This window comes from Rhinolophus sinicus, linkage group LG15 (assembly GCF_036562045.2).
Source record: "Rhinolophus sinicus isolate RSC01 linkage group LG15, ASM3656204v1, whole genome shotgun sequence".
In the NCBI taxonomy this organism is placed as follows: domain Eukaryota; kingdom Metazoa; phylum Chordata; class Mammalia; order Chiroptera; family Rhinolophidae; genus Rhinolophus; species Rhinolophus sinicus.
This window is the reverse complement of record NC_133764.1, coordinates 37,659,020-37,686,929: the sequence shown is the minus strand read 5'-3', so window position 1 is coordinate 37,686,929 and position 27,910 is coordinate 37,659,020. Positions and strand designations below refer to the sequence as shown.

The following is a 27,910-nucleotide window of genomic DNA, read 5'->3' as shown; positions in this document are numbered from 1 at the left end:
GCGGGGACGGAGTGATGCTGGAGCCCTGGGCCTCCCAGGGAGGTCAGGCTTCCCTACACCTCCTTCCAAAACAGCCAAGCCAAAAGGGCATCTGTGGGGTGGGTCCCAGGCGAGACTGGTATGGGTGCCCTCTTCCCCCCTTGGCTCCCCCTCCACCCTCCCTATTCACCACAGCTGCCTGTCAGTCCCCAGAGCAGTGGTTAGAAGCAGCAGCAACCTGGCCCCACCTCCGCAGTCCTGTTTAGCAGTCTGGGGGCGTGGGCGTGGGGGGGGGGCAGTGCCTGGGAATCTGCATGGCTCTGATGGTCAGCCTGTGGGTCAGCCTCTGCATGAAACCCTTCTCTCTGATGGTCTCAGTATCACCAGGGCAAGAAGGGCAGGTGGGCGACTTGAGTGGCAGGAACTCCTGTGCTTCCACACCTCAAGGTCACTTCCTTCCAAAAGCCTGAAAGCCACAGGTTTTAGGGGCAGAGCTGCGGACTTCCACTGGGGTGGTGGCGGGGGTCAAAGGGGTGGGGCTGGCTCTTGTCCAGACCCCCACAGGGCAGCAGTGAGGTATGGTAAACCCTGAACCCAAGCATAGAGGGACTGGAAGCTGGAGAAGAAGAGCCTGAAAGCATTCCCCCAGGAATAAAATTACGTTAAACAACGCAATGCAGGTGTTTGCACTCGGGACCCACAAGTTGGATTCTTTGGCTGTGGCCTTTCCTCCTAGGACCTCAGATCACCAGCCGGCATTTTGCGCCCCTCGGTCCCTCTATCTTTTACTGGAACAACGTCATCCCCATTAGTAGCTAAAAATGAGAGTGATGTGACATTATCATAAAGGTAAATACGTAATTATTGTCAGGGGGAGGTTTAAAAAAACCCACACGAGCGGATTATTTATTCAACCAACTGGAAACACGAGCAAAACCATCCCACTCTGACAGGCGAACAGAGTCATAATTTCATTTTAAACGTATGTTTAAATGTTGATCTGTTGTGTAAATACCTTTGTAGAGGAGCACGCTTTCAGAAAACACTGTGGAGGGGGTGTGTCTTGGGCAGGGGGCTTGGTTGGAGTATGAAGACTAATCATGAAAATATCTGGTGTGTTCCCGTGAGAACATCCCCATGAAGGTTGCCCCTCCTATCACAGGGTTTTAGGGACATACGTTTTGGATTCTTTCCCAACAGATTCTGTATTAGTCAGCTCCAGCCGTCCTAACAAAGCACCACACACTGGGCGGCGTAAACAATAGAAATGTGTTTCCCACAGTTCTGGAGGCTGGGAGTCCAAGATCAAGGTGTCAGCTGGGATGGTTTCTTCTGAGGCCTCTCTCCCCAGCTGTGGATGGCCGTCTCCTCCCTGTGTCTTTCCAAGGTCATCCTGCTTTGTGTGTCTGTGTTCTAATCAACTCTTCTTATAAGGATGCCAGTCAGATGGGATTAGGGCCCACCCATATGGTCCCGTTTAACCTAATTGCCTCTTTAAAGACCCTCTCTTCAAATACAGTCACATTCGGAGGTCCTGGGGGTTAGGGTTTGAACATATGAATTTTGTGGGGACACAGCTCAGCCCATAACAGATTCCTCCACGCTGTCCCGAGAGGGAAGGGTTTCCTGAGAACCTGTGTCAGAGAAAGACACCTGGTTCTGGCCACCGGCTTTATTTATCTTTAAGGACAAATATGCCAGAGGATGATTTTTAAAAAATAATAATAAATAACACAAATGCCTCAAAGCCAGAGAGAACATTCCAGAAAGTTCCAGACTTGAAGAACTGTCCTGACAAGACAAGGAAGCAGGTGATTTTCAGGGTCAACCTTAGGCGCCCTGTGAGGTGGCTGGGAGCGTTGGGGGCGAGGGCAGCCCCACCCAGGGCCTGGCAGGCGGAAGATGGCAGCCAGGCGCCTGCACGCTCCCCAGCTCATTAGCAGCCATCCTCAGCTCTCTTCTCCAAGGGGCAATTCTCCTCCCTCAGTGGCGCTTCCCCAGGGGGCATGCAGGCAGGAGGCCAGTGCCGACTGACAGGTGTCAGGTCAAATCACCAGCTCTCCTGAAAACATCATCCTGGTCTGTCGTCTGCCTGCAGCCACGCCGTGCCAGCGGTGGACAGAGAGATGTACAGTCCTAATCATGCCAGGCAGGTGCCCCCACAGCTCTGCACTCCCGGCTCCCCAACGGCCAGAAGGACAGTCACTGCCAAGGGCATGGTCCCTGGGGCCTCCAACGGACTTTAGAACAAAGCACGGCTGAACGTAAGTGCACGGAGTGGTGGCCAGACATAGCTGGCAGGGTGGATGCTGGCTTTCCTGCCCCGCCCATCCCTTCCAGGCAGCAAAGAGAAAAGGAGGGACCAGTTTCCAGGGGACTGCATCGCCCCCGTGTCTCCGAACAGGTGGTGCCAGTGGCCCCCCCGCATGTGTGTGCAGCCCATGCCCACCCCCCCTTTACGTATTATTGTCATATGTTTATCTCCTTTGTTATCATCATCGCTGCCTCGGGCATTTCGAGCTCTGCACCAAGACAGGACACGCACATCCCAGCCCCTGTGTGCCCCTCTGCCCACGCCCGGGACCCCCTCTGCTATTGTGCGACACAGACACAAGGTGCCTGGCCCTCACTCAGGCAGCCTGGAGGCAGGGAGGGGCTTCCTCCCAACAATGGTCACTCTGCTCCCTGTCCCCTCCCTCCCTTCCACTCCACCCTGGGAATCTGTGGAAGGAGGGAGTAATTTGGGGGTGGTGAGGAGAAGGGGCTGAGGAAGAGCTAGCAGCTCTCAGCCATTGGGTGTGGCTGCGGGCACAGCACACAGAGGAAGGGGACGTGCCAGCCGGAGCAGCCAGCAGGTTTCAGATTCCTCCCACCCTGCCTGGGAGAACGCACAAGACCACATCTCCCAGCCACGGCTGGACTGAGTGCCTTCATGGACAGGCGACTCGGAGGCCAGGGAGCTGACAGAAAGCTTTGCAGAAGGAAGATGTTAAAAAGCAGCAGGGAGGTGGGAGAAGTCCTCTCCGGCCATATTGGAGCCCAGGGAGGAGCAAACAGGCAAACAAAGGCAGGGTTGCCTCCCTCTCTGCCCACCCTCTGCCCTCCGCATCCCCTGGGCTCTTTGCATCTTTCTGGCCCACCTGTCTCAGGTGACCAATGGGCCCGCTGCCTGGCCACTGCCACACTGGACGCTTCCCTCCCCTTGATTTTTTTTTTCTAAAATAGCCGAGCTGTGCTCTAACGCGGGGACAAGAGGGGCTTCTGCGTGGAGCACATCAAAGAACAGCCCTGATGGGCCCCCTGGCTTCCCCCTAAGACCGTGTTCACACCCCATGGGCACCGTCTGGGCTCTGAGCAAAGTGAGGAGGGCAATACTCAGTGCCCAGGTGCTGCCCCCAGGCGCACAGATGCCGTTTGCTGTCCAGAAACACCCTCAACAGCCCAGCCCCCACCACGCCGGTGTTCAGGCTGCATTTGTCTCCCTCTCTCTTCTCCCTCCCATCAAAGAGTGACATCTACACCCTGAAGGTGCCACCTCCCCTTTCCCATTATCTTCGGGGTGATTGGCAAGGAGGAATGTAGACGGGGGTTAAAAATAAATGGTGGACGGGAGGGAAGGAGCCACCATCAAGGCCGGCTGTGGCTCTGGCGTTCTGCAGGGCAGCCTGACCCCCCCATCGTTCCACCTGAAAACGCTATGCCTCTGCCATGCCCAGCACGGCAGTGTCCCGGGGACAGTGGCCTGCTGCCAGCTGCTGCATACGTCCCCAGGAAGGGCACTAGCGTGGCTTCAACATCGCCACTGTCTCCATGAGGGAGGCCATGGAGTTTCTGCATGGGGGGTGGGGGTGGGAGCTCCCCATGGTAGGCAGTCCTGTGCCCTAATGTGGGACGATGATGGAGAAGTGAGAAAATATTGTCCTAGGGACTCATTACTCGTTCCCAGACCAGACAGCAGGCCGGAGCCTGTTATTGCTGTCTTGGTAGGATTTTAAAAATCCTTCTATGTCACAAAAACACAAATTAAGCTCCGATGAATGTGATATTAATTAAGTACATGAAGATCCACATGGGAGATGGGAGAGGTCGTGCTGTCAAATGGCAGGAGGAGGGGACGTTGTGTGAACCCACGTCTCCTTGTTTCTCCCTCCAGGACGTGGAAGTGCGGTGGGCTCACCCAGGCAGGCTTCCCTGCAGGCAGCAGATGTGGGTGGCCGTGCAGGATTTAAAGCCTCTGGCACCATCACAGATAGAAGTCGGGGTGCTGAGGTGGGAGGAGAGCCCTGTCACTGCGCCATCTTCTCTCACCGAAAGCATGGATTTGAAATCCATTTCACACATTCCAAAGGGCGCGCTCAGCCCTGAGCCAGACGAGGCTGCCTGGTGGGGCTCAGGGCGCCTCCTGGGTTCATTCTGTCTGTAAACCCGAGCCTGAGCACTGCAAGAAGAGTCCTCGTTGTCGCTAAAGGCAGATCGTCCTCCAAAATAGTACGCAGGAGCCAGAGTTTGGAGCTGAAGCAGAGCCACAGAAACCTGGCAAAACAAAAATGACGCTTCTGAGGAGAAATGTAAGACTGAACTTGAAAATCAGGAGGGGAAGCTGTCGCCTGAGCTTTCAAGTGCTTGGATGTCACAGCCTCCTCCCAGGTGGCTCTTGGACACTCTCAAGCTCCTCAGTGCTTCCAGCTTGAAGTGGGAGCATCCTGGGGGGGACACACAGCACCTTCATCTTCAGGAGATTTGCTCTCAGGGAGCTGAGCAGGTCCTCAGGGGTCCCACCGGGCAGGATCTAGGCCAAATGGGGACAGAACCAGCGGGGGCAGTGAAATAAGCCAGGAGTCAGGTCCAGAGGTCGCCCAAGGGATGGCTGTAGGTGCAGGTGGCAGGGATCCGGTCCACGTGAATGAAGCCCACCTGGATGGTGAGGGAACAAGGAGGCAGCAAGACATGAGTTCAGGGAGGGGACAGAGCATCTGGACAGGAAAACCAGCGAGAAAAGCTTTGGACGTGGCCAAGAGGCTCAGAGTTAGAAGGCACGCTTGCTCCAGTGCTATAGCTGTCACTCACTAGGATAGGCCTTCGGCTGCAGGGGGAGCCACGGAGCCACCAGACTGGGGCAGGAAAGTGGGGTGGGGGTGAGGGTGGGCAGAGCTTGCAGGTCCCCAGGAACCCTCCCACCTCCTCCATCAGGAAGCACCCATGGCCTGCTCTCTCCTCGACGGTCACGTTGCTTGGAACTCCAGAGTCTAACTAACATAGTGCTGAGCTACGCAGTCTCCCATTTATTAATTAGGGACCCTGCTATCGACCAAATGTTTGTGGGCTCCCCCCAAATTCATGTGTTAAATCCTAATGCCCCAGGTGATGGTATTTGGAGGTGAGGCCTCTGGAAGCAATTAGGTCCTAAGGGCAGAGCACTCAGGAATGGGATCAGTGCCCTTAGAAAGACCCCGAGAGCTTCCGGTCCCTGCCATTGTGTGAGGTTATGTTGAAAGGACAGCCACCTAGGAAGAGGGTCTTCGCCAGACACCAAATCTGCCGGCACCTTGATCTTGGACTTCCAGCTTCCAGAACCACAAGAAATAAATGTCTGTGGTTTATAAGCCTCCCAGCCTGTGGTATTTTGTTACAGCCGCCCAAACGCATTCAGACACATTCTTTCCGCCAGATCTGGCCAACACTTAAAAGTTTTGAAGCACCGTCCATAAATGTCAGACACTTCGTGATTGTTCCCCAGCCATTTTCCTTGCTTCCCCTGGGCTGGGGACCCGGAGAAATTCAAGACAGGTTTGGAGCTGAAGCAGAGCGTGTTACTCACGCCAAAGACCCGAGGAGGAAGTTTCTATAGGCTCGCACTGGACTTTCTCCGTGGCATTCAGCATCCATTTCCACTGCTCTGTGTCAGGGGACCTAGACGGCCAAAGCCTCGTTTCCCAGAATGCCTTGCTTTTATAGGGTACCAGATGTGGCTTAGGTCTGCCAATGACGCACTTCTGTGATATTTGGACAGCGAAGGGACAAGTCCGACTCTTTCTCTGCAGTGGTGTGGTTCATGAGTGGGTTTCCAGTCTCCTGGCTGCACTGTCCAGCCCCAGCTCCGTAGGTGTGAAGCAGTAAAATGTTCACAAGTCACTTTAGGCTTTTAGGATCACAGCTCTGATGTCATGACTTTGAAGCTGGTTATACACTCTGGTTTCTACTGTTTCAGCCTGCCGTTAATCCTATAAGCACCTACTTTCTTATATTAAGTCCCTTTGAACTTGAAGCACCCAGACTGGTTTCTGGCTTTAAAGAGACAGCTTCTAACAATTTATTGGTAAGTACAAGGCTTGCTGTCGTCACTGTGGGGTAGACAATCAATACTAGTAGATTCGTTTTTTTATTACTATTATTATTCCTAAGTGGCCATTGAATGTTGTCATATACCTTTTCTACAGCTGTTGAGAAGGAGTGGTCATACAGTTTTTAAACCTCAATCGGTTGGAGGTACATGTGGGCTATGGTGGTATGAAGAGGTCGGTGAATTCTCGCTACGAAAAGTAACCAAACTGTAGAAAGTTGTCAAAAATCTACCTTCGGGGGTACTGGAAATTGACCAAAGGCAGACAATAAGCTGAGGGGCCAGTGCTTCAGGGAAGACGTGGAGGGTCTCTGATCAAGGGTCTCATCTGGGGACGCTTCGACCCTCCCAAAGTAAGGTTGGTACGGATGGGTGCAGCCAGAGCAGGGCCAGGGAAGGGCTTGATCGGGGACAGGGAGGAAAGCCCAACTTTGTAAGCTCAAGGTTGCATGCATCCTGAGCTGGGCCAGCAGCAAACCAGTCAGAAAAGTACTGGGGAGCCCCTGTACTGGGGAACTACGAGGTCTGACAATTAAGTCCGTGAACTCCTCCTAGAAAAATCATTGGCTGACCACTAAGCAATGCAGACTCAGGGGTGACCCGAGGAAGGCAGGCTGAAAGTCAAAAGTCAGAGCAAAGACATCACCAGCCACAGACTGTGGGAGGCACAGATCCCACAGGCAAGTGAAAAATAAAAATTAAAAATAATAAGAAAAATGAACAGAATCCAGAGTTACTTTATTAGACTGGTGCAAAAGAAATTGCAGTTTTTGCAATTATTTATAACCTTTTAAACCACAATTACTTTCGCACCAACCTAATATTACTTAAAATGTCTAGTTTTGATCAAAAATTATGAGGAATACAAATAAATGGGCAAGTGCAAGCCACACTCTGGGAAATAAAGCAGTCAGTAGAGATTGGCTCTGTGCCCTGAGGTTGGATTTAGCAAAGACTTCAAGGCAGCTACGATAAATCTGTTCAAAGAACTAGAGGCCCCAGAAACTGTTAAAATGACAAACTGTATGTTATGTATATTTTACCACTATTTTAAAAATGAGGACAGGAAAAACAAAACTGAATTAAATTATGTTCAAAGAATTAAAGAAAACATGATGAGAACAACTCACCAGATAGGGGAGCTCAAGAGAGAAACAGGCACGGTTATTCTAGCGCTTAAAGGCAAGAGAATCAAATTGAAAATTCGTGAGACGGGCTCAACAGCAGCTCTGAGGCAGTAGAAGGAAGGCTCCGATAACTCAACAGTAGATCAATCTGAAGAACAGAAAGAAAAAAAATGTGAAGAAAAATGAACAGAGCTTCAGAAACGTGTACGATGACCTCAAGGAAATCGACTCATATAATGGGAGACCCAGGAAGAGAAAAGAGAAATAAAGGTGCAGAAAAAATATTTGAAGAAATTATAACTGAAAACTTCTCCAATTTGATTTCTTAAACATATGCTAACCGACACATTCAAGAAGCTCAACAGACTACAAGTAAGACAGATACAAAGTGACCCACGTAGTTGAGCTGCTGAGAGCCAAACGCAAAGACAGAAATCTTGAAAGTAGCCAAAGAAAAATGACTCATGACACATACGGGAGTAACAGGAGGGTCACAACTGACTTCTCATCAGAAACAACGGAAGCCAGAGGCAGTGGGATGACGTAGTCCAAAGAACCTGTCAACCAACAATTATCCATCCATTGAAACTGTACTTCAAAAAAGAAGGCAAAATAAACACATTCCCAAATAAACAAAATGGCAAATATTCATTGATAGCAGATCTTTCCTATAAGAAATACTAAAGGAAGCCATTCAGACTAAAGTATCTCACCCTCAGCACTATTGCCATTTGGGGCCAGATAATTCTTTATTGGGGGCTGACTTGCAGACTGTAGGATGTTTAGCAGCGTCTCTGGCCTCCAGCCACTAGATGCCAGCAGCATCTCAGCGTGTCTACTCTCCTTTGCCCATTCCCTCCCAGGAGAAACCCCCCGCCCCTGCCCTCTGAACAGCTCTGGTCCTTCCTCCTGTGGCCCTGCATGGTGAGCCATGCCGCCTGTTCCTGGGGGATCTATGAGTACATTATCCTTAACTCCAAGATATGTATTAACTCTAAGAACAGCCAAGTTACACGAGAAAGGAACTGGTGTCATAATAATACTTACCCCAGTGGTGAGAATTAAGTGCTTGTTTTTTTTAAGTCCCTATCACATAATCCTGACAACATAAATGCTAAAAAAAAATGACTTTTAACTTAAGATTGTGATGTCATTATATTAGAAGGATGGAGACAGGGGTGGAGAAAAGGGGCACAGTGATCAATCCTCATCCTCCAAAATGGCAAGTCAATCATAATGTGAAGAAGGAAACTATGGAGGTGCATACAAAACCAGAAACAACCAAGTGAAATATGTCTGAGACAGGCATCGCAGAGGTAGGGTGGGAAGGCGTGTTAGTCTGTTCGGGCTGCTACAACAAAATACCACAGGCTGGGCAGCACACATACAACAGACATTTATTTCTCACAGTTCTGGAAGCTAGAAGTTCAAGATGAAGGCACCAGCAGACTCAGTGTCTGGTGACAGCCCACTTCCTAGGTGACCATTTTTCACTGTAACCTCACATGGCAGAGGGGGCATCTTCTATCAGGACACTAATCCCCTTTGTGGCCCCCACCCTCATGACCCCCCCTCTCCTTCCAAAGGCCCCACCTTTTACTACCATCACCTTGGGGTTTAGGTTTCAACATGTGAATTTGGTGGGAAGAGAAACACAGCCATTTAGTTTATTGTAGAAGGGAAGGAGCTTGAAACTTATTTTTTTGTTCCTTTCCTTTTATTTGACATTTAAAACGATGTACACGCATTAATGTAATTGAAAAAATAATTAAAAAAATATAGAGATTTTAATGTTCTTAAATTTCCAGTTAAATTCAGAAAGAAGCTAAAGCAGGTCTATACCTTAAAAATATGTAGAGGGGCCGGCCTGGTGGCTCAGGCGGTTAGAGCTCCAAGCTCCTAACTCTGAAGGCTGCCGGTTCGATTCCCACATGGGCCAGTGGGCTCTCAACCACAAGGTTGCCAGTTCAATTCCTCGACTCCCGCAAAGGATGGTGGGCTCTGCCCTCTGCAACTAAGATTGAACACGGCACCTTGAGCTGAGCTGCCACTGAGCTCCCGGATGGCTCAATTGGTTGGAGCGCATCCTCTCAACCACAAGGTTGCCGGTTCGACTCCCACAAGGGATGGTGGGCTGTGCCCCCTGCAACTAGCAACGGCAACTGGACCTGGAGCTGAGCTGCGCCCTCCACAACTAAGACTGAAAGAACAACAATTTGACCATTGTTCTCCAATAAAGTCCTGTTCCCCTTCCCCAATAAAATCTTTAAAAAAAAGAAATATGTAGAGACTATCAGAGGAGGGTAAAAATATAATCTATAGAACAAAATCCAGAAAATGGGAAGAACAGGCAAAAAAAGAGAGCAGCAGTGAAACCAAATATACTTGTTATAACAATAAAAGTCAATGGTTAAAATTCCCTTATTAAAAAATAAACATAATGAGTATCTTTATGTGCTTTACAAGAGGCACATCTGAAACAAGAGAAATTAAATATTAAAGAGAGATTAAAAATTAAAACAGCAAGCAAAGGTTATCAGGTAAATGCAAACAAACCCAAACCAGAGAAGGAAATGTTACCAGGCATCATAGAATCAAAAGCAAAAGATATCAAAACGAATGGGATTATTTTATCTTGCTAAAAGGCAGACTCCACAATGAAAATAAAGTATAATTTGCCACACCGCAAATTAACATGGGATCAAAATATATACATGAAAAATGGTCCAATGCAAAGAAAGTTAACAGCATTATACTTGTAGCAGTAGACACTGTCATCGATATCAAGTAGACCAAAAAATAAAGTATTTTAATAATATAATTCATAAACGTCAATACATTTCTACCTATAACTAGATAGAGAGATAGAGTGTGACAGCCAGCCTCAGAGGTGACCCTGTGCGTAGGCCCACTTGCTACTGAGCATCCTGTGTGACCAACAGAGTCCCAAGAAATACTAGGTAGGTTACCTCTACGATTAGGTTATAAAAGGCATCCCAGCTTCTGTCTGGGTTATAGTCTTCCTCTTCCCTTTGAATCACTCATTCTTGGGAAGCCAGTTGTAAAGAGAGGGCCACAGGGCAAGGAGCCCAAATGGCTTCGGCCAACAGCCACACAGATAAGCCACATTGGGAGCAAATTCTCTGGCCTCAGTGAAACTTTTAGATGCCAGTGGCCCTGGCCAACACCTTATCCCCTCATGACACGCCGAGCCAGAACCTTCCAGCTGAGCTGCTCTTGAATTCCTGACCCACAGAAACTGTGAGATAGTCAATGTCTTTTGTTTTAAGCTACTATGTTTTGTAGTAATTCATTGAGCAGCCATAGATAACTAATATATATAGATAGATACATGGGTAGAAACATAGATTTTAAACGTGTGTCCTACAACCATAATATGTTCTCTTTTCACACACCAATGGAACAGTTGCAAAATTGGTTATACATTGTTTCAGAGTAGACCTTTCAAACTGCTTTCTTTCCTATCCACATACAGGTAAAATCTGATAAGGAATGTCTTACCGGATACAAAATAAAAAATAACAAGATAGCAAAAAGAAGCCCAAACATATCAATATCAGTCCTCACAAATAAAGCGAATGGACTAAAATCCCCTATAAAAAAAATAGAGACATTAATTTGTTTTTTCTTGGCTAGTTTTCACCGAGGCAAAATTTACCTGTAGTGAAATGTACAAACCTTAAGCTAAAAAATGATGGGCAGAACCTGAACTACAGGCCATAAGGTCTTCTTAAAAGTCAAAAACATAACATCTGGCTCGAATATCTGGTGGTGGGTATATGGATTTCTTCCCTCATTAAAGATACTTATTTTAAAAAAGACATGGAGCTTGACTGCACGTTACTGCTGACATAGCCTAAATATTCTTTCATTCTTTCATTCTTGCTGCATTCAGGTTTTCCACCCAAGGACACAACTGAGAGATGATTCTTTTTACCTCAGTGTGACAGTATCAATGGGCTAGGTGCTGCATTTGCTAGCTGAAGCAAGCAATAAATATTTCAGGATACATGTGGTCCGGACACAAAACGCCTTCCGGCAAACAGGGAGCCCTGCTCTGTGCACGCGGAGATGGATACAGCTAGATCCAGGAACATAGCACACAGCCAGGCTCATAGTAAAATTCAGCACATATTGTCTGGCTGTTTGAATTTTGAACCATTAAATATCTACAGCACTTAGGTTGCTGGCCTCAATATTAAGAATTCTCTCACCTTTAGAGGACATTTTAAGGCCATCGGAATAAAAAATAACACATCTGCAAATCTGACTACAGTCTCTTTTCTGCTTCATTCCATAGGGCAGAGAGGGTACAGACTACATTTTAACCACAACTGTTTAAAAACAAAAACCAGAAATTAATAGCCAAGTTTAAACAAAAGCCTAAAAGAAACAGCCAGTGATTTGGAAATATAAAAACTATCTCTTAAATAATGATTGTGTCAAAAAGGAAATCACAACCTATTACAGACTATTCAGGAAATAATGGGATACAGCCAAAGTTGAATATAGAAGTGAATTCCAAGCTTTAAGTCTTATTAAGGAAAATAAGAAATAACAAGAAAGAATGTTAACTATATTTTTAAAGTAAAACAAGACAGCAGAAATAAGTCCAAATATAGCAATATCAATACTCACAAATAATATGGACTAAAATCCCCTATGAAAAAAATCAAAACAGAGAGACATTCAGATTTTTGGCTTTTTTTCTTGGTTAGTTTTTATTGGGGCAAAATTAACGTGTGGTGAAATGTATAGACCTTAAGTATGAAACTCGATGAGTTTTGATAAATGCATAAACCCATGCAAACGAGGATCCAACAAACCATTTCCATCTCTCCAGAAAGTTCTCACGCCCCTTTCCCGAAATCCCCGTCTCCCTGCAGACAATCAGCTCTGATTTTCCTCACCATAGATGAGCCTCTTCATGAATCTCATTTGAATGGAGTCAAACAGTATGTGCCCATGGTGATAGCTTTTCTTATTCAGCATAAAATTTTTAAGAATTACACTTTTTTTACATGTATTGGTAACTCATTTTTAATTGTTGAGTAGTATTCCATTGTGTAATATATTAAAATTCTCCTACTGGTCAACGTTTGGGTTGTTTTCAGTTTATCTCTATTTCAAATACAGCTTCTATAAACATTCTAGCACAAGTCTTAGGGTAGACATGCGTTTCTCATCTTAGAGTCTTTTTCTTTTGACGGGTGTATTCCATTTACATTTATTGATATAAGTGAAATGTGCAGTCCTACCGTGTTTCCCCAAAAATAAGACCTAACCAGACAATCAGTTCTAATGTGTCTTTTGGAGCAAAAATCAATGTAAGACCCGGTCTATTCTATTCTATTCTATTCTATTCTATTCTATTCTATTCTATTCTATTCTATTCTATTCTATTCAAGACCCAGTTTTATATCATAGTAAACTGACTCAGCTCATGGCTACTGTACTGGACAGCTCAGCCATAGACCGTCTACATCATCACGAAAAGTTCCTTTGGACACTGCTCTACATGCAGATCTAATCGTGGTATTTCCCTTCAGAAAGGTCTCTAGCAGCAGAGGGTCACAGCATGGCCCTTGCTGGGATTCCCGCCTCCTCTCCTGCCCGCGTCTAGATGCCGCTTCCATCTCCACCGAATCCCTTATTTGTCCGAACTGCTCCCTGCCTTCATGTCCGAACTCTCAATGTGTCCCCGGGGGGTGCTGTCCCTTCCTGTGCTTTGTCTCTCCAAGCCCTCTCCACCCTTCATTACCTGCTTCCACATCGCTTCTTTGCACAGCTCAGCCTGACTTTGGTGTCACACCCTTGGCTCCCACAGCCTCTGTGCCAACTCTACCCTGAACTGTAGTTGTAAAACGCTCGTATGTCTCCCACTAGACTACCCAGTCCTGAAAGAGGAAGTCCTGTCTGTTCTGACTTCGATTCCCTATGGGGAGCACAGTGCATGGCACGGGGAGGCTCTCAAAACAAAAGTAAACACCCAGGTAATGCATGAATGAAGCCAGAGGAGAGAATGTGGCCGTCACGCGTTCAGGCAGCAGTGAAGACTGGCTTCGCAATAGGACCTGGGGCGTGGGGAGAGCACAGCTTCCAGCAGGCTTCGGTCCACACCAGGATCAAACGGGAGGAAGGCAGAGCTTGGAAGGCATGCACAATTGCAAAGAGCAAGTTCCGTTTCCTTTGGGAGCTGCCGAACATTAAATTAACCTTTTTAATCCCCAAAAAGCAGCACAAACAGAATCTGCACACTTTTGTGAGCTCTGCAGCTGACTGGTGGGGATGGGGGGTGGCAAATACCAGACTTTGGAGCATTAAAGACAAAGCTATTAAAGCTGCATATTTTTTAAAAGAGAAAGAGAGTACAAAGAATGGTGAGAAACCCCCTAAATTACAAGTGTGGGTTACAGTAATTGCTAAATTACAGAGCTCTAACTTTATTAGATACACACCCCCTCGGCTTTCACGGTTTTCAAGGGCTGCCTTGAGCTGACAAAAGCCAAACAGCTCTGTGGGAAGTCTGGCAGGGAGCTGAGTGGGGCTAATGGGAGACCCCCCTATGGGTGAGGCTGGGAGGCAGGGATCTGGCGAATTCCCCTGGGGGAACAAAGCAGCATGTGCTGGGGTTTGGAGGTTGAGCCGGGATGGTAGCACATTTCAAATATGTGGAAGCAGCAGTGGCCAATGGATTTGGAGTCCTGAGAATTTTTCCAGAGTATTGGAAGGCCCTGGATTCAGCAGAGAAGGCCCTTTATCAGCCACCATACATTGTCATTTTCACCATTGGCAGCCACAATATCTAAAGCTTCAAGGATAAGTTCTCTTGTTGGGAGAATTATCACCCACTTCTGCACTCTGACCCTCCACACACCATTCTCACAGCCTCAGTGCCTCCCAACATGCCAGCTACATTCAGGCATGTACCACCTACCTTTTTCATATAGACACACATTAGGTTTTTCATGCTGTCCTCTTTGCTGCCAGGCTCTCACAGGGAAGACCTGACCCCACCTGCAAAACATCTGAAGTGAGTGGTGCAGTGAATCAAAGCGCAGACCCAACTCACCTGCGTGTTAGACTGACTCAGCCCCTCACACTAAGGGCCTGATAAAGGAGGGCGCATGTTCTTTTTCCAGGAGATATTTACACACTACTGTTTTTTTGTACATGACATGTGAGGGAAATAAAAAAATTATAAGACATACAAAGAAGCAGGAAAATATGACCACCAATCAGGAGAAAAATCACCAATAGAAGTAGACCCACAGGTGACTGAGATGTCAGAATTATTGGGCAAGGACTTTAAATTAACTGTAATCAAGACATTAGAAGGTCTAGTGGGAAAGGGAGGCAGCATGTGTGAGTAGGAAGGGCAGCAGGAGGGGCTGGAAACTGCTCAGCTTCCTCTTTACTGCCAGCTTGGCCCTCCACCTTCTGGCTGGTTTTTGTTCCTTTCGACTCCAGGGCAGAGGAGCAAGACGAGGGTAAAGCAGGGCCTTTTTCTTTATTTCAGCTTCAGGATGTTGATGATGATGGTGGTGATGGTGGTGATGGTGGTGATGATGGTGATGGTGGTGATGATGATGATGGTGGTGATGATGGTGATGGTGATGATGGTGATGGTGATGGAGATGATGGTGGAGATGGTGGTGGTGATGATGGTGATGGAGATGATGGTGGAGATGGTGGTGATGGTGGTGATGATGGTGATGGTGATGGTGGTGATGATGATGATGGTGGTGATGATGGTGATGGTGATGGTGGTGATAGTGATGGAGATGATGGTGGTGATGGTTATGACAATAATGATAATTATGATGGTGACTGTCTTAGTCTGCTTGGGCTGATATAACAAAATATCACAGACTATGTGGCTTAAACAACAGAAATTTATTTCTTACAGTTCTGAGGCTGGGGAGTCTAAGATCAAGGTGCTGTCATATTCAGTTCCTGGTGAGAGCCAGCTTCTTAGCTCGTAGACAGCCACCTTCTCACTCTGTGGCCTTTCTTCAGTGCATGCTCATGGAAAGAGAGCTCGTCTCTTCCTTCTCTCATAAGGCCTCTGCTCCCATCCTGAGAGCACCACCCTCATGATTTCATCTAACCTGAACTCCTCCCTAAAGCCCCACCTCCAAATACCATCACGTTAGGGGTTATGGTTTCAACATATGACTTTAGTGGGGACACAAACAGTGATGATGATGATGGTTAACATCTACGGAACTTTCATTATTGACCAGACACTATTCTTAGTGCTTCATATGAACCAACTCACTGAATCACAACCTACGAGCTAAGGACTGTTTACTATCATTTTACATATGAGGAAACTGAGGCATGGACCTCAGTTAAGTCGCCCAGCCAAAGTCACCCAGCTGGTAAGAGGAAGAACTAGGATTCAAAGCCAGCTCCTGAGAACACTGCCCTTTCATGAACTTGGCTAATGAATGCAGTCCACGGGCCTGCAAAAATTAAGGGGGCGAGGGGAGGGTACACATAACCGAAAGAACTCAGCCTTCAGGAAAATAAAATGTAGATAAGAAAATTCAGTGAACCTCAAGCTGAAATTCTCTTCCCTCCACAAGCCTCCTTGAGAGATTGACTCGCTGAGGCCATCACTGCAGGAAGTTTGCAGATGGTCAAGGGTTCTTTTTTCTTTGACCATGTTGATGTGCAGTGATGGACACCTCTGGTTTTCATTACTGGTTTTGCAATGTTGGGTGTTGTAACACTGGGTGTGTAATTACAGCTGGCGTGTCAACAGAGGGCTTATCTCAGGGCTGGCCGCAGTACAGTTGCAATGTCAGCGTCCCTCAGCCCTACTCCAAAGTGCAGCTGACTCCAGCCCTTACCATCCAGGGGTCAACCCCAAACCCAAGCCCCAGCCCGGTGGGCTATTAGGACCCTGTGTATTCCCCATACTGCATGCTGTGGGGGGCCTGTGTGTGTACTGGAATCTCACATGCCTGCACAGACACACACACGCCCCTCTCTGAGACCACGCACGGCCCAGCACAGTGCCATTTCAGATGGCTTCCTCCCCAAAGAGGGCGGGTGGCACAAAAGAGCTGCCCACAGCAGGGTTCACAGCTCGAGGAGTCTGGAGGAGAAAGCCCAGAGTCCAGGCCTCCTCCACCACTCTGCCGCGTGGCCTAGAGCCTCAGTTTCCCCTCTGTGAAGTGGACCCTGCAGCCCTTGCTGTGCCCTCTTCAGAGGGACCATGTGGGTGAGAATCTTTGTAACCCTAAAGTGCCTGACGGGAGTCAGGGCTCATTGTCATAGGAAAGGAGCTTTCTCTCCCCGAGGCTGCTGTGGGGTGAGAGGTGCTGGAGCACAGCCAGCCAGGAGGGCAGCCAGGAAGAGGCTGAGAAGGAAGCCACTTGGTGGGCGCCTCCCAAGCCCCCTGGTGGGATCCAGAGGCTGGGCAGAACTCCGATTCTGAGTGGTGTCCACCCTGGCCGGGCCATGGGTCCCCTGAGCGCCCAGACCCAGACTGAGCTCTGCCCAGGCAATGCCCTCTATACCTATCCCACAGTCCTTCCTCATGGCCCATTCCTTCAGGGGCCTTACATTTCTTCCTGGTATGGGCTCTGATGGTTATTCATCAGGGAGATGGAGAGGCTATGGCGTTTCTCTACGTGTCAGGACTGGCTGATCAGCCTGGTGCTGGTGCCCCTGGTAGTGAGGCGGGACAGGAGAAGAGGGACAGGAGGGGGAGGGAGGGGAGGGAGGGGTGCGGAGGGGAGGGGAGGGAGGGGTTGGGAGGGGAGGGGAGGGAGGGCATGGTGGGGAATGTGAGCCGCTCCCTGGCACGACAACTCTCCAAGTAATTAGTTTTTCAATCAGGCAGACGGTTCAAGACTCACTCACTCTGGGCAGCTTTAATTATTTATACTCCTGTTTTATTCTCGTGTTTATAGCTGTCCTGTCTGAACTGGAAGGAAGATATTTCCTCCACTGGCATTTATTCAGTGGCAACTTCTCTAAGGCCCAGGGGATTCTGTAGCTTGCAGGGAAACTGCAGCTGAGTGTCTGGAGACGGGGCTCTCCATGGGACCAGGGAGGGCTGGGGGGGGGGGGAGGCTCCCAAACCATCAAGGACTTTCTGCATGGTGTCCCCCTGAAGCCAGCCTGCCCTGCTAACAAGGCTTGGCGTGGCCCTGCTGGCCTCACAGGTGGAAGGGACACTGGCTGGAGGGGCCTGTGAAGGGGGGAGGCCAAGGCCCACCTCTGGGCTGCAGGGGCAGCGAGTGCAGTAACAGGGCCTGGCGCAGGCAGGCGCTTGGCTTAGGGTAGACCAGCCCCATCAAGGCCTCCTCCAGTGCCCCCTCCCCAAGGTCCAGCCTTTCTGGCCTCCCCGTTCTCCAGCTGTGTGCCCTCCTGGCTCTCAGGCCTTCTCAAAGGAAGCCCTTCCAGCCGCCCACCCCAGAATGGGTCGGGTCCCCCATTCTATGATCCCATGGCCCCCAGACATTTCCATTTGACACTTACATAACCGTCATGCTGTTGGTGACTTCTGGTCTCTCCCTGTGTCAAGTGACGAATAAATCATCTCCTTGTCCCCACTGGTCAGAGCTCCCAATGGACCCCAGGCCCAGGGATCCCTAGCAGACAGCAGGCCTGGGGCTCCAGGGTTCTCTCCTGCTCTGTCGCCTTGGCCCTCGAGACCATGGGCAGTGTCCAGGGCCATTGGCATCCACTCTCAGCCCCTGCATCCCCGGCTTACCTTCACTCTGGCCTCTGAGGAGGTCATCAGTATGTGATCTGAGCAGTGACCTCCTGGGGTCTTTCATGTGGACCCAAGTTCCAGTTACATACTTGAATCCACGTGGGAAAAGAGCCCAGAAAGTAACATTTCAGTAACAGTCAAGCAATGACCTTGTGCCTTGACCCCTGAGCTCTGAGGGTCTGCAAGACCTCATTAGGATGCTTTCCCATCCATAAGCCAAAACGCAGAGACTGACGCCTGGAAGGAAAGGGGGGGGCAGCAGTCCTGGGGCGCACAGACCCTCCCAGTGTGGGTTTCTGCAGTTCCCAGGTGCTTCCTGCAACCAGGCACTTCTCTCCTCTGGGGGGAAGATGGGGGACTCAGAGACCCCGTGGGCCTCCGGGTGCGGCTCACTGACAAGGGCAAACAGTTAGAAACCATCACTTAGTAAGACAAGTGTATATGATGGAGGGTCGTACAGCAATCAAAGTCCTGTTTTCCAAAAACACCTAACAGCGTGGAAAATTGACTGGCAGACGCGAAAATGCAGGTTACAAAAGGATACGCACAATCCAAGCTTAATTTTGGAAAAACAAAAATAAGTGTGCAGATGCGTTTGCAAACGTTCCTCTCACTGCAGACATTAGCAGCTGGGCTGGCAGCCCGGGGTTCCCGTTGGTTGCTGCTGTTAGCGGTGTTGTTTTTGCCTTTCTCTGTTTTTCAACCTTTCTGCAGTGAGCAGGGATCGCTAATATCATCAGAAGAAAAACTGCATCACTTTACTTTCAGGAAAAGGTCCCTCCCAGCAGTAGGAGTGGGGTGGGGTCTGCATGGACGGCAGCCTCCCTGGGGCCCTTTGGGCTCCTCACAAGTGACATTTTCATTAGTGACTGACCCAACTCAAACATCGGGCCAGCACCCCCACACAGCTGGTTCTGGTTCCCAGAACAGCCCCCTGGGGCCACGCACACATCTGGAAAGTGTTCTTGTTCCCGCGCAGGAAATGTGCCTGGTCCTGCCTGGCAGGCAATCCGGGATCCCACGGCCCAGGACACCTCTCCCCACTCCCCTTCCATGGAGGTGGGAGGAGGGGGGAGAGAAGGGAGGGGGGAGGGAAGGGAGGTGCGTGTAGGGTGGGGCCTGAGACACGGGGTGCCTTGCCTCCAAATCCCTCAGCTGCACACACTGGGGTCCCGTCCAGGACTCTGCATCGATCCCACCCTCCCTTCCACACTCCATCCTCCTCCCACCAGCACCCTCAAACCCTGTGTCCCAAAACCAAATCAAGAGGAACAGAAGCAACACATAGGGGCCATCGTGAGACTGATAATGAGCCCCTGCCCCATTGGTTTTGGGTGAGGAGGCGCGGGGGTTTTCATCTCTTTGTGAATTTTTTTCCTGGCATTTTCCACATTGTCCGAACTACTTCTGTCGTTAAAAACTCATGTTTTAAAATGGGAGAGGGGACATCTGTTAAGATTCAAAAGGCACCCCGATTTCCCTCTTCCGCCCCAGGTGGAGTGCGCCTGCTGGCCGGCTGTGGGTCCTCGCCCCACACAAGGCAGAGTCTGAAAAAGCCAAAGGCTGCCTGTCAGGTTTTACTTTTCTGGCTTGTTTAAACCCTGCAGCCTGCAGCCCAGAGCAGGGATGGCAAACACTGGATACTGGCCTCTGCAGCCCCTTGGTAAGTCCCGAAGCCCACGCCAGTGCTCAGAGCCACCAAGCTCTGGGTGCAGAGAAAAGCTCACAGGGCTGCCTCTGGAATTCCAGTCTACTTGGGGCCAAGTTCTCTTGGAATACGTTGAACTGGCATGCAATTATCGTCCAACACTGACCAGTTCATAGGGTTCAACCCAATGGATTTAAATTGTAAGAAGAAAAACTCATTTGCAAGCACACACTAACAGAAACAGCGCCCAGCTTCTCCCTGTGGAAGCCTTTCAAAGCCTCCTTTACTGAATAAATTAAGATTTGCTATTCACTTTTCAATCATCCGCACAGATACTTACATTCTTCTGAAGTCCCTGAAACCTCTTTTCCCCCATGAAGATCGAACAACTCCCAGCATCACTGTGACCCTGTATTTACTCTTATCTCTGCCTCTGGGGTCAGAAGAGGAAGAACCCCCACTCCCGAGCCTTCCAGGTTTGCATTTGGAACATTTATTTCAGGAAATACATTTTCAACACTTTGTTATTTATACAAAAAGAGACGAATTTCTCAGGAGGCACATAGCAAAAGGCCACTGCGGAAAAGATCCCAGTGAAACTAACAATTTTTCAAAATCTGGCTACAGAGAAGGAAAGCGAAGGCGTCCCGGGGCCGGACGCTGCAGAGCCCCCAAGGGCACGGAGGCTGGCGGGGTGCACCCCACCCAGAAGGCTGCCCCACGTCCTGGCCTGACGCTGGAGGGGGACAGGTCCTTCAAAATCATGGTTTTGGCAAAACCATGGCAAGTCGGCAAGTAAACTGTTTTGCTAAGGGGTCCTTCCTCTCATAGATGGGGAGGGAGCACACACGCCACGTGATGACACACACCAGCACACATCTACAGCCCCAAGTCTGTTTGCACCCCATTTCTCCCACTGCTCTTCTCACTGGCTACAAGAAAGAAGCACACCTGGGATCTACAGACCACCTCACCTCTGTGCAACCTCGTTGACCTGATCCAGACCCCCCCCCTCCCCGGAGGAAGGGGGAAGCACCTGCGGTCTGCTGTGCCCAGCTCGGATGGTCCCTGCTGGTCTCCTAGCAGAGGCAGAGGGCGAAGGAGCAGACCAGCTGGGCTGTGGTGCTGATATGAAATCCCGCTCAGTAGCCAGCTGTGGGCCATGCAACCCGACTCCTGACCCCTCCATCTTTAGGCATCTTTACAATGGGCCCTGGGGTGCAGGGACCCAGGCACATTTAGGGCAACAGAAAGTCAGGCTCACCAGGCCTCCCACCTCCCCAGGTTACAGAGCCGGCAAGGGCGGAGCCAGGAGGGCTGAGTGTGCATCTGGGGTGGCTGGCTGGGTGTCTAAACACACACACACACACACACGCTTCCCCAGTCACACGGGGCGGGGGCAGGCAGACACCAAGACCACTCAGAACACCCCGGCACAGTCCACACGGCCACCCCTCCCCCCTTCAGGCACCTGCCATCACATCTCCCTCAGCTCCTCCAGACTCACTTGCTCAGACTTTCCCGAAAACCAGAAAGTGGGGTGGGGGTGCATCTTTTCCTTTGAATCCTCAATCAAATCACAGTGAGATGGGGACGATGGAGAGACGAAGACACCCCTCCTTTTCCAACCTGTCCTCATTTCCCATCTGAGGGGACAGCTGGGGAGTCTGTGGGCTCGCGTGCATGGCTGAGATAAAGGCACTTTCTGCTCCAGGACAGGCTCGCAGGCGGGTGGGCGGCAGCAGCCAATGGGCCTTGGCATCTAAGCAACTGGCATCTCCTGGAATTAACTATTCTCCCCTTGGGGGACTCAAGGGGGGGGGCTCTCTGAGTTACGGCCCACACCACGTGGGGCGGTGGGGGCAGGAAGGGGCTCCAGGTCTGCCAGGCTGGCTCCATGCTCCCCGGGCATAACCCACCAGGCTCCAGGGACTGAGACAGCGGCGGGGGAACCAGGAGCAGGAGCCGCTCCTCTGGCCCCGGGCTGGGCGTGGAGTCGGTCAGCACTGACTCAGTGGGTCTGCTCCCACCCCTCCCAGCCGTGGTCCAGCTTCTCCAGGACCTCGGGGACGGCCGGAGAGCAGCCTCCCCTCCAGGCCCTGCTGTCTGCGGCCACTAATGGGGGGTGGGGCACTCGTTATCTTTGTTACTCGGCAGCACGGAAAGGGGCGGAGAACAACGACAGATGGAGAGAATTATATAAAATAAAATGGGGCGAGTGGGTGGGCTGGGGGGACGGAAAGTCGGGGGCCGGGTCCTGGTGGCGTCTACATCTCCTGGGCGGCCGGCTCCTTGTCGTCCACGCCGTTGGGCACGGCGCTGTTGCTTTCGTGCAGGCGCTTCACCCGGTAGGCTTCGAAGTGGATGGTGCTGGTAATGTCCTTGATGTTCTGCATGTGCGTCCTAGGGGGGCACAGGCGTGTCGAGGGGTGGCCGCGGCAGGACGGGCGCGGCAGGCGGGCGCGGAAGCTCCGCCAGGCCCAGGACTCCCACCACCACCCTCCCCACTCCCAGGCCTGGGCACAGGGTGGGGTGGTCTCCACGGCAACCCCAGGCCCTCCCAGACATGGGTTCTAACGTGCCCCTTTCTCTGCGTCAAGCCTGTGGCCAGTCCAGGGACGGGGGCTGGGTGCACACTCAGAAGGGGCAGGCGTGTCCTTGCTCCAGTCTACAAGTGCCACAGGAGTGCTGGCATGCAAGGGGCAGTGGGTGACCACGGCCTCGGGCAGCGCACTGGTCACCCTGCCAGTCCTGGCTCAGGCTCGCAAATGGAAAAGGGGGGCAGAAGGGTCTGGAGGGGGAGCCCTTCCTCAGCCAGGCTCTCGAACGCATCCCCCCAAGCTGTCCCTCCTCTTCCCTTCATCTCTAACTTCCACCCGCCAGCTGGCTGAGGAGCTGGGAGCTCGGGTACCAGGGCGGGAGTCCCCCCCCCCCCCCCCCCGGTCCATTCACCTGCCCAGGACCAGGCAAACCCTCCCTGGCTCCCTCTTTAATAGGCTGAGGAAGGGCTACTCCTTGGCTGGGCTCGAGGAAAACAGGAAGCCTTAGCCAGGTCCGAGGGTGAGGGCAGAGGATGCTGGAACTGGAGCTGGGGACCCCCCCACACAATGTCTAGCACGTGCGACCCCCTGGGGCCCTGAATCTAACAGGCTCAGGCCACAGTGACCAGAACTCCGCCCTTCCCATCCAGGTGACCTCACGCGGCTAAGAAGAATTCTCACGTCCTGCTTTATTCCCAAGGTGTTTTAGAAAATGGACTTGTGAGGTCCTCCCAGAGGAGGGTAGGACATGCCAGCTGCTGCCCAGGACCTCTGCCCACTCACCCACCACCCACACGCCTGATTTAGGCTCCTCTGGGGGGGGGGGGGGACCCATGCTGTCAGCCCCACCCCAAGCATCAACCCATCTCACCTGATGAGGAGGTCCCGCAGGTAAGCAAACTCACAGTGTGTGGTGTTCTCAACTGAGGAGAGACAGAAGGGACTTTAGTGTCACTCGAAGCCTCTCCCCCCAGTAGTTCTGGTGCCAAGAGGAGCCCCAGGTGGGTGGGCAGGGGAGAGAGGGGGAGTCACCGCTCCCAGGGAACACGGCACCTCGAAGGCACTGGTGCTGTGGACACTGTAGTGACAAGTCTGGCTCAATTCCTGTTCTCCAGAAGGTTCTGAGAACATTCTGGAAGAGTGGGGAGATGGCACAGTAACTCGGCCGAGACAACAGCAGGGGAGAGCTGTGGTAAGGAAGACGGGGGTGGTGGGGCCCGGGGGACCAGTGAGGTCTCCTGGGAAGAGGAGAATGTCCCAAGGGAGACCTGAAGAAGGGAGCGAGTCAGGAGTGGAACGAGGCAGGAATTGGAGTGAGAGGGTTAAAGAGAACCTGTGTCCCAATGTGCTCAGGGCACACACAGGGACACACGGACCAGACTGTGGGTTACTGTTTACATCAAGTTCAAGAACGGGCAACATGGAACCCTGTGCTGCCTGGGGATAACTACACATCACACAACAGCCCAAAGAAGCAATGGGCACTGCCTACAGGACAGCAGTTAGTTCTGGGGACGCAGATAGAGCAGAGAGGGAGCCCAGGACCCACAGGCACCCTCGAACACGCCAGTCATGGCTTGGGGCTGAAGCTGGTGGCAGTCTCAGGGTTCATTTAATTGCTGTGCTTCATAACTTATGAGTGAACACACTGCCAAGCGGGTGTGTATATAATGATTATGTAACAGCCGGTCTCTGAATGGGTTGGAGAGCTGTATCGCCAAGCCGGAGGGAGGGAGGCGGGCAAAGTCGAATGACAAAGTAGCGGGTACCCCTCTGCACCATAATTTGACCCGTCCGTCCAGGTTCCACAGCCATGAGGCCGGAGCAGGGCCGGACCCCACATACATGCCTGGCCCCACAGTCCAGGCTGCCCTATCATGGAAAGCACGGCCTTTCCCAAATTAAGGGTCTGGTTTTCACTGCACGGGCTGGCAGGCAGGGCTGTGGCTGGAAAAAGCCCAGGAGCCTCCACCATGCCAGGCCCTCGGGCGCTCCTGGTGGTGTTTCAGTTGCCTCTTGCCTGGGCTCTGCCTCCTCTCGCACCCCCCACTCCCACAGGGCAGTGCCCACTCCAGAACCTTCTGCTACTGACTCTCATGCTTTTTATCCAATTAGGAGAAGCAGTAAGAGCTGGTGGAAAGACCAGAGCTCTGAAGAAGAGTGCGACTTCTGCTTCCTGGCCTCTCTGACCCTCAGTTTCCTCATCTGGAACATGGGGATAATATTGGCGCCCACCTCTCAGGGAAAGGAGAGGATTAAATGAGTTAACTGTGTGCCTTATCACACCCGCCTTCCTCTTGAAAACACTTCTGGCAGTTTCCAAGGATGGATAAAATACCTCAGAATGGTGGGAGGAAAACAAAGAAATGGGATGGGGAGGGGGACATGCAAGGACGTAGCGTGAGGCAAAAGCACCCAACACGCTTGCCAAGGACAAGCACACAGCCCACTGTTTCTAGGATGGGGCAGGCATTTCCTCCAGGGTCCTCATAAAAGACGGCTACTGTGTTTCCCCGAAAATAAGACTTAGCCGGACAACCAGCTCTAATGCGTCTTTTGGAGCAAAAATTAATGTTAAGACCTGGTCTTATTTTACTATGATATAAGACCAGGTATAATATAATATAATACAACATAATATAATATAATACTGGGTCTTATATTAATTTTTGCTCCAAAAGACGCAAGGTCTTATTGCGACAATAAGACGAAGGTCTTATTTTCAGGGAAACACAGTAGCACGTGGGAATTGCCACCTCGCCACTGTCTTTACAGTTCTATGGCGCTGCTTTGTTTAATGACCCTCAACAGGATGTTGGTGGTGCCACAACAACGCACAGGTCACTTAAAGCGACAGGATCAGGGACATAATAACGTGGAAGCAAAACAGAAAAGCAGCTTGCTGTCTTCCAACAATTTCCATTACCGACTGCCTGCAGGGCCGGAGGTGGCCACTAGGGGACAGCAGAGGTGTGTCAATCACCGGGCTGTCCTCCACGTTCTCAGGTCTCAGTTTATCCGAAACTTCTCTCCAAAACATTCCTTCATAAAAAGGTTCTTAAACAGAGGAAGGTCTCAGGAAGAGACTAGGGGCCAAGGCGCGAGCCCAGGGTAAAGCCTGATTTAGACTGCCTAGGTGGGGCACGGAGGTGAGGGGGGACGGGACCACAGACACCTCCCCTGACGGAGGTGGGGGAAGTGAGGGGCGGAGGGGGGTGGTGGTGTAGAGGGCAACCCAGCCTGCAGTGCAGACACGGAAAACACCCAGACAGTGGCTAGTTTAGAAAACACCCACCCTGCACCCAAGTGCTAGCACCCATGCGGGCACCCGAGAAAGGCTGGCATTCCCTCCACCCTCCTCTAGGTTTGAATCCAGTGCAGGGTGGGCTCATGGATTCCAGAGCCTGGGCAGGTTTTCTGCCTCTGCAAGGAGGGTACAGACACAGCCACAGGAAGCTCCTAGGACTGAATGATAATCCACGTAAATTGAGCTGGCCTGGGGCATGATCAAATTCCTGGAAGTTTTCATTAGAGCATTCTGCCCCAAAAGCTCCCATGGTCTTTGGACATTCATCTTACTGACATCTTGACCCATAGTACCCACTTCATGGATGGTGAAAACTGAGGCCCTGCAGGATTAAGGCACTTGCCCAATTTCACAGACCTGGGGGGTGGGGGGACGCAGCTGGACTCAAATGTATTTACTCTGCTTCCTTCTCTACTGGGCCTTTCAGCCAAGTGAACAGGGAACAAAGTGGCCCGTTTTAATCTGTCGTTTTCCTCTCCTCTGTTTTAAAGAGGGAGGAAGGAACAGAGGGGAAGAGTAATGAAATGCCCAGGTCCATCCCACTTAGGTTGTTACCCGTAGTGGGTAGAATTGTGTCCCTAAAACCATGTCCAATCCCCAACCCTTGGTACTTGTGACTGGGGTCTTACTTGGAAAAAGTTTTTGAAGATGTAATTTAGGTAAGTCGTCCTGGATTTAGGATGTGGCCTAAAGAAATGCCAAGTGTCCTTATAAGAGGAAATGACAGACACACAGAGAGAAGGCCGACAGCAAAGCAGAGTGGGGGGATGCGTCTACAAGCCAAGGAGACCAAGCCCTGCTGGCAGCCACCAAGGAGACAGGCCTAGAACAGCTCCTCCCTCAGCCTCCAGAAGGAACCGACCCTGCTCACACCTTGATTTTGGACTTCCTGCCTCCAAGAGAATAAATTTCGGTTTTGTTAAGGTAGCCTCAGGACACTGAGATATGTGGGTCTTGGGAATTTCTGCAGGGTGAGGGCCATCTGGTTCTCAGACTGGACAGAGCTATTGCTTAGCCCTTTCCTCGGCCCACAGAGGTGGGGCGATCTGACCAGGGTCACACAGCATGCCTGTGAAACTCCAGCCCCCAGACCCAGAGCTTGGCAGAGCCCGTGGTAGCTCCCTCCTCGCTGGGCATTTCCACCCGTGAGAGACCAGGTGCCAGCTGCTCATGGCTGTGGGCCCTGGATGGTTCCCCAACACGACCCTGCTGGCTGGGTGGGGCGGCGCAACGAGGTCTAAGAACAGCCAGCTCAGGCCCTGGCACCCAGCTCGGTCAGCAGCGGCAGCTTTACTCTGCTGCTCTGCCCGCAGCCCCGGACGTCAGCGCCATCATTACCTTCGATGGTGCCCCACTTGGTTTTCCTGCCAAGGATCCTCTTCCCGTTCACTTGGTACTCATGGTCACTGCCCACCACGGCGAACGGGATCATCTCCTGGGGGCGGGGCAGGCGGCATGGGTCACATGTTGCGTGACCTGGGCTCCCTGGGTGGGAGGAGCTGCCCTGAGCCCGGGGCCCTGGAACCAAGACCCTTGGCCCGAGAGCCATGTGGACACGGGCTCCCACCCCGCCCAGCCCAGACAGCATGTTCTCACGGCGCCAGGCCATCCCACCGGTTTCCCTTAGCCCCCAGCAGGAACTGAGGGGCCCCCGGAACAGTGTCCTTGCCGATCGACTCACCCGGAACTTCTCGTTCACCAGCCGGTCCTCTGCGTCCTCGTCAAATTCCTTCTGTGGGTAAACGTCGATGCCGTTGGACAGCAGGTCTGCAGTGATCTGGGGGTGAGGGCGGGAGATGTGGGCACCGTCCGCACGGCATGCTGCAACAGCCCAGCAGGATCTGCCTCACCGTGACCAGCACAATGTCAGCGGCCCCAGGCTCGGGGTCAAGGGCAGGCTCTGAGGGGCTGCTGACCTTGATCTCTGCAGTTCTTGTAGTCCTGAGTGGAGGGGCGCTGCAGACCCGTCTGCCAGGAGACCTGCAGCGGCCTGAGGGACTCGGGTCACTGTCCCAAGCATCTCCCTGTCTTTCCTCTCCAGCTCATCGCACCCCCAAGGAAGTAAACTCAGGGTTGCCGAGTCCTCACCCCCAGAGCTCTACCTAGGAACCCTCTCACTATGGCTCCAAATGCCTGTAAAGTGCACCCACTCGCGTTAAACCGTCACCACCCTTTGCAGTGACACCTGCCTCACACACATGTTCAATCGATCA

General features: G+C 51.4%; 1 protein-coding gene and 1 long non-coding RNA gene across 13 annotated transcripts in view; both read right to left on the bottom strand.

The window, feature by feature from the left end:
* Positions 1–305: 305 nt before the first annotated feature.
* LOC141568889 (uncharacterized) lies at positions 306–17,165 on the bottom strand. 2 transcript variants are annotated; one of them, XR_012492183.1, is made up of 4 exons: positions 17,044–17,165; positions 14,405–14,484; positions 7,450–7,594; positions 306–4,512 (listed from the first exon to the last, which is right to left on the bottom strand). It is a non-coding gene; the product is annotated as an uncharacterized LOC141568889 (long non-coding RNA). The 2 variants fall into 2 exon arrangements; XR_012492184.1 differs by lacking the exons at positions 306–4,512; positions 7,450–7,594 and adding an exon at positions 9,660–13,663.
* Positions 17,166–20,320: 3,155 nt separating this feature from the next.
* The window catches only part of SEPTIN9 (septin 9), a 155,900-nt gene continuing 148,310 nt past the window's right edge, over positions 20,321–27,910 (bottom strand). For all 11 annotated transcript variants that reach the window (XM_019735492.2, XM_019735493.2, XM_019735497.2 and 8 more), the window contains 4 exons: positions 27,379–27,474; positions 27,036–27,132; positions 23,262–23,313; positions 20,321–22,253 (listed from right to left, as the gene is read on the bottom strand). In XM_019735492.2, the coding sequence (XP_019591051.2) occupies positions 22,118–22,253; positions 23,262–23,313; positions 27,036–27,132; positions 27,379–27,474 (381 nt within the window). In that variant the 3' untranslated portion in view covers positions 20,321–22,117. The remainder of the gene's footprint in view (positions 22,254–23,261; positions 23,314–27,035; positions 27,133–27,378; positions 27,475–27,910) is intronic.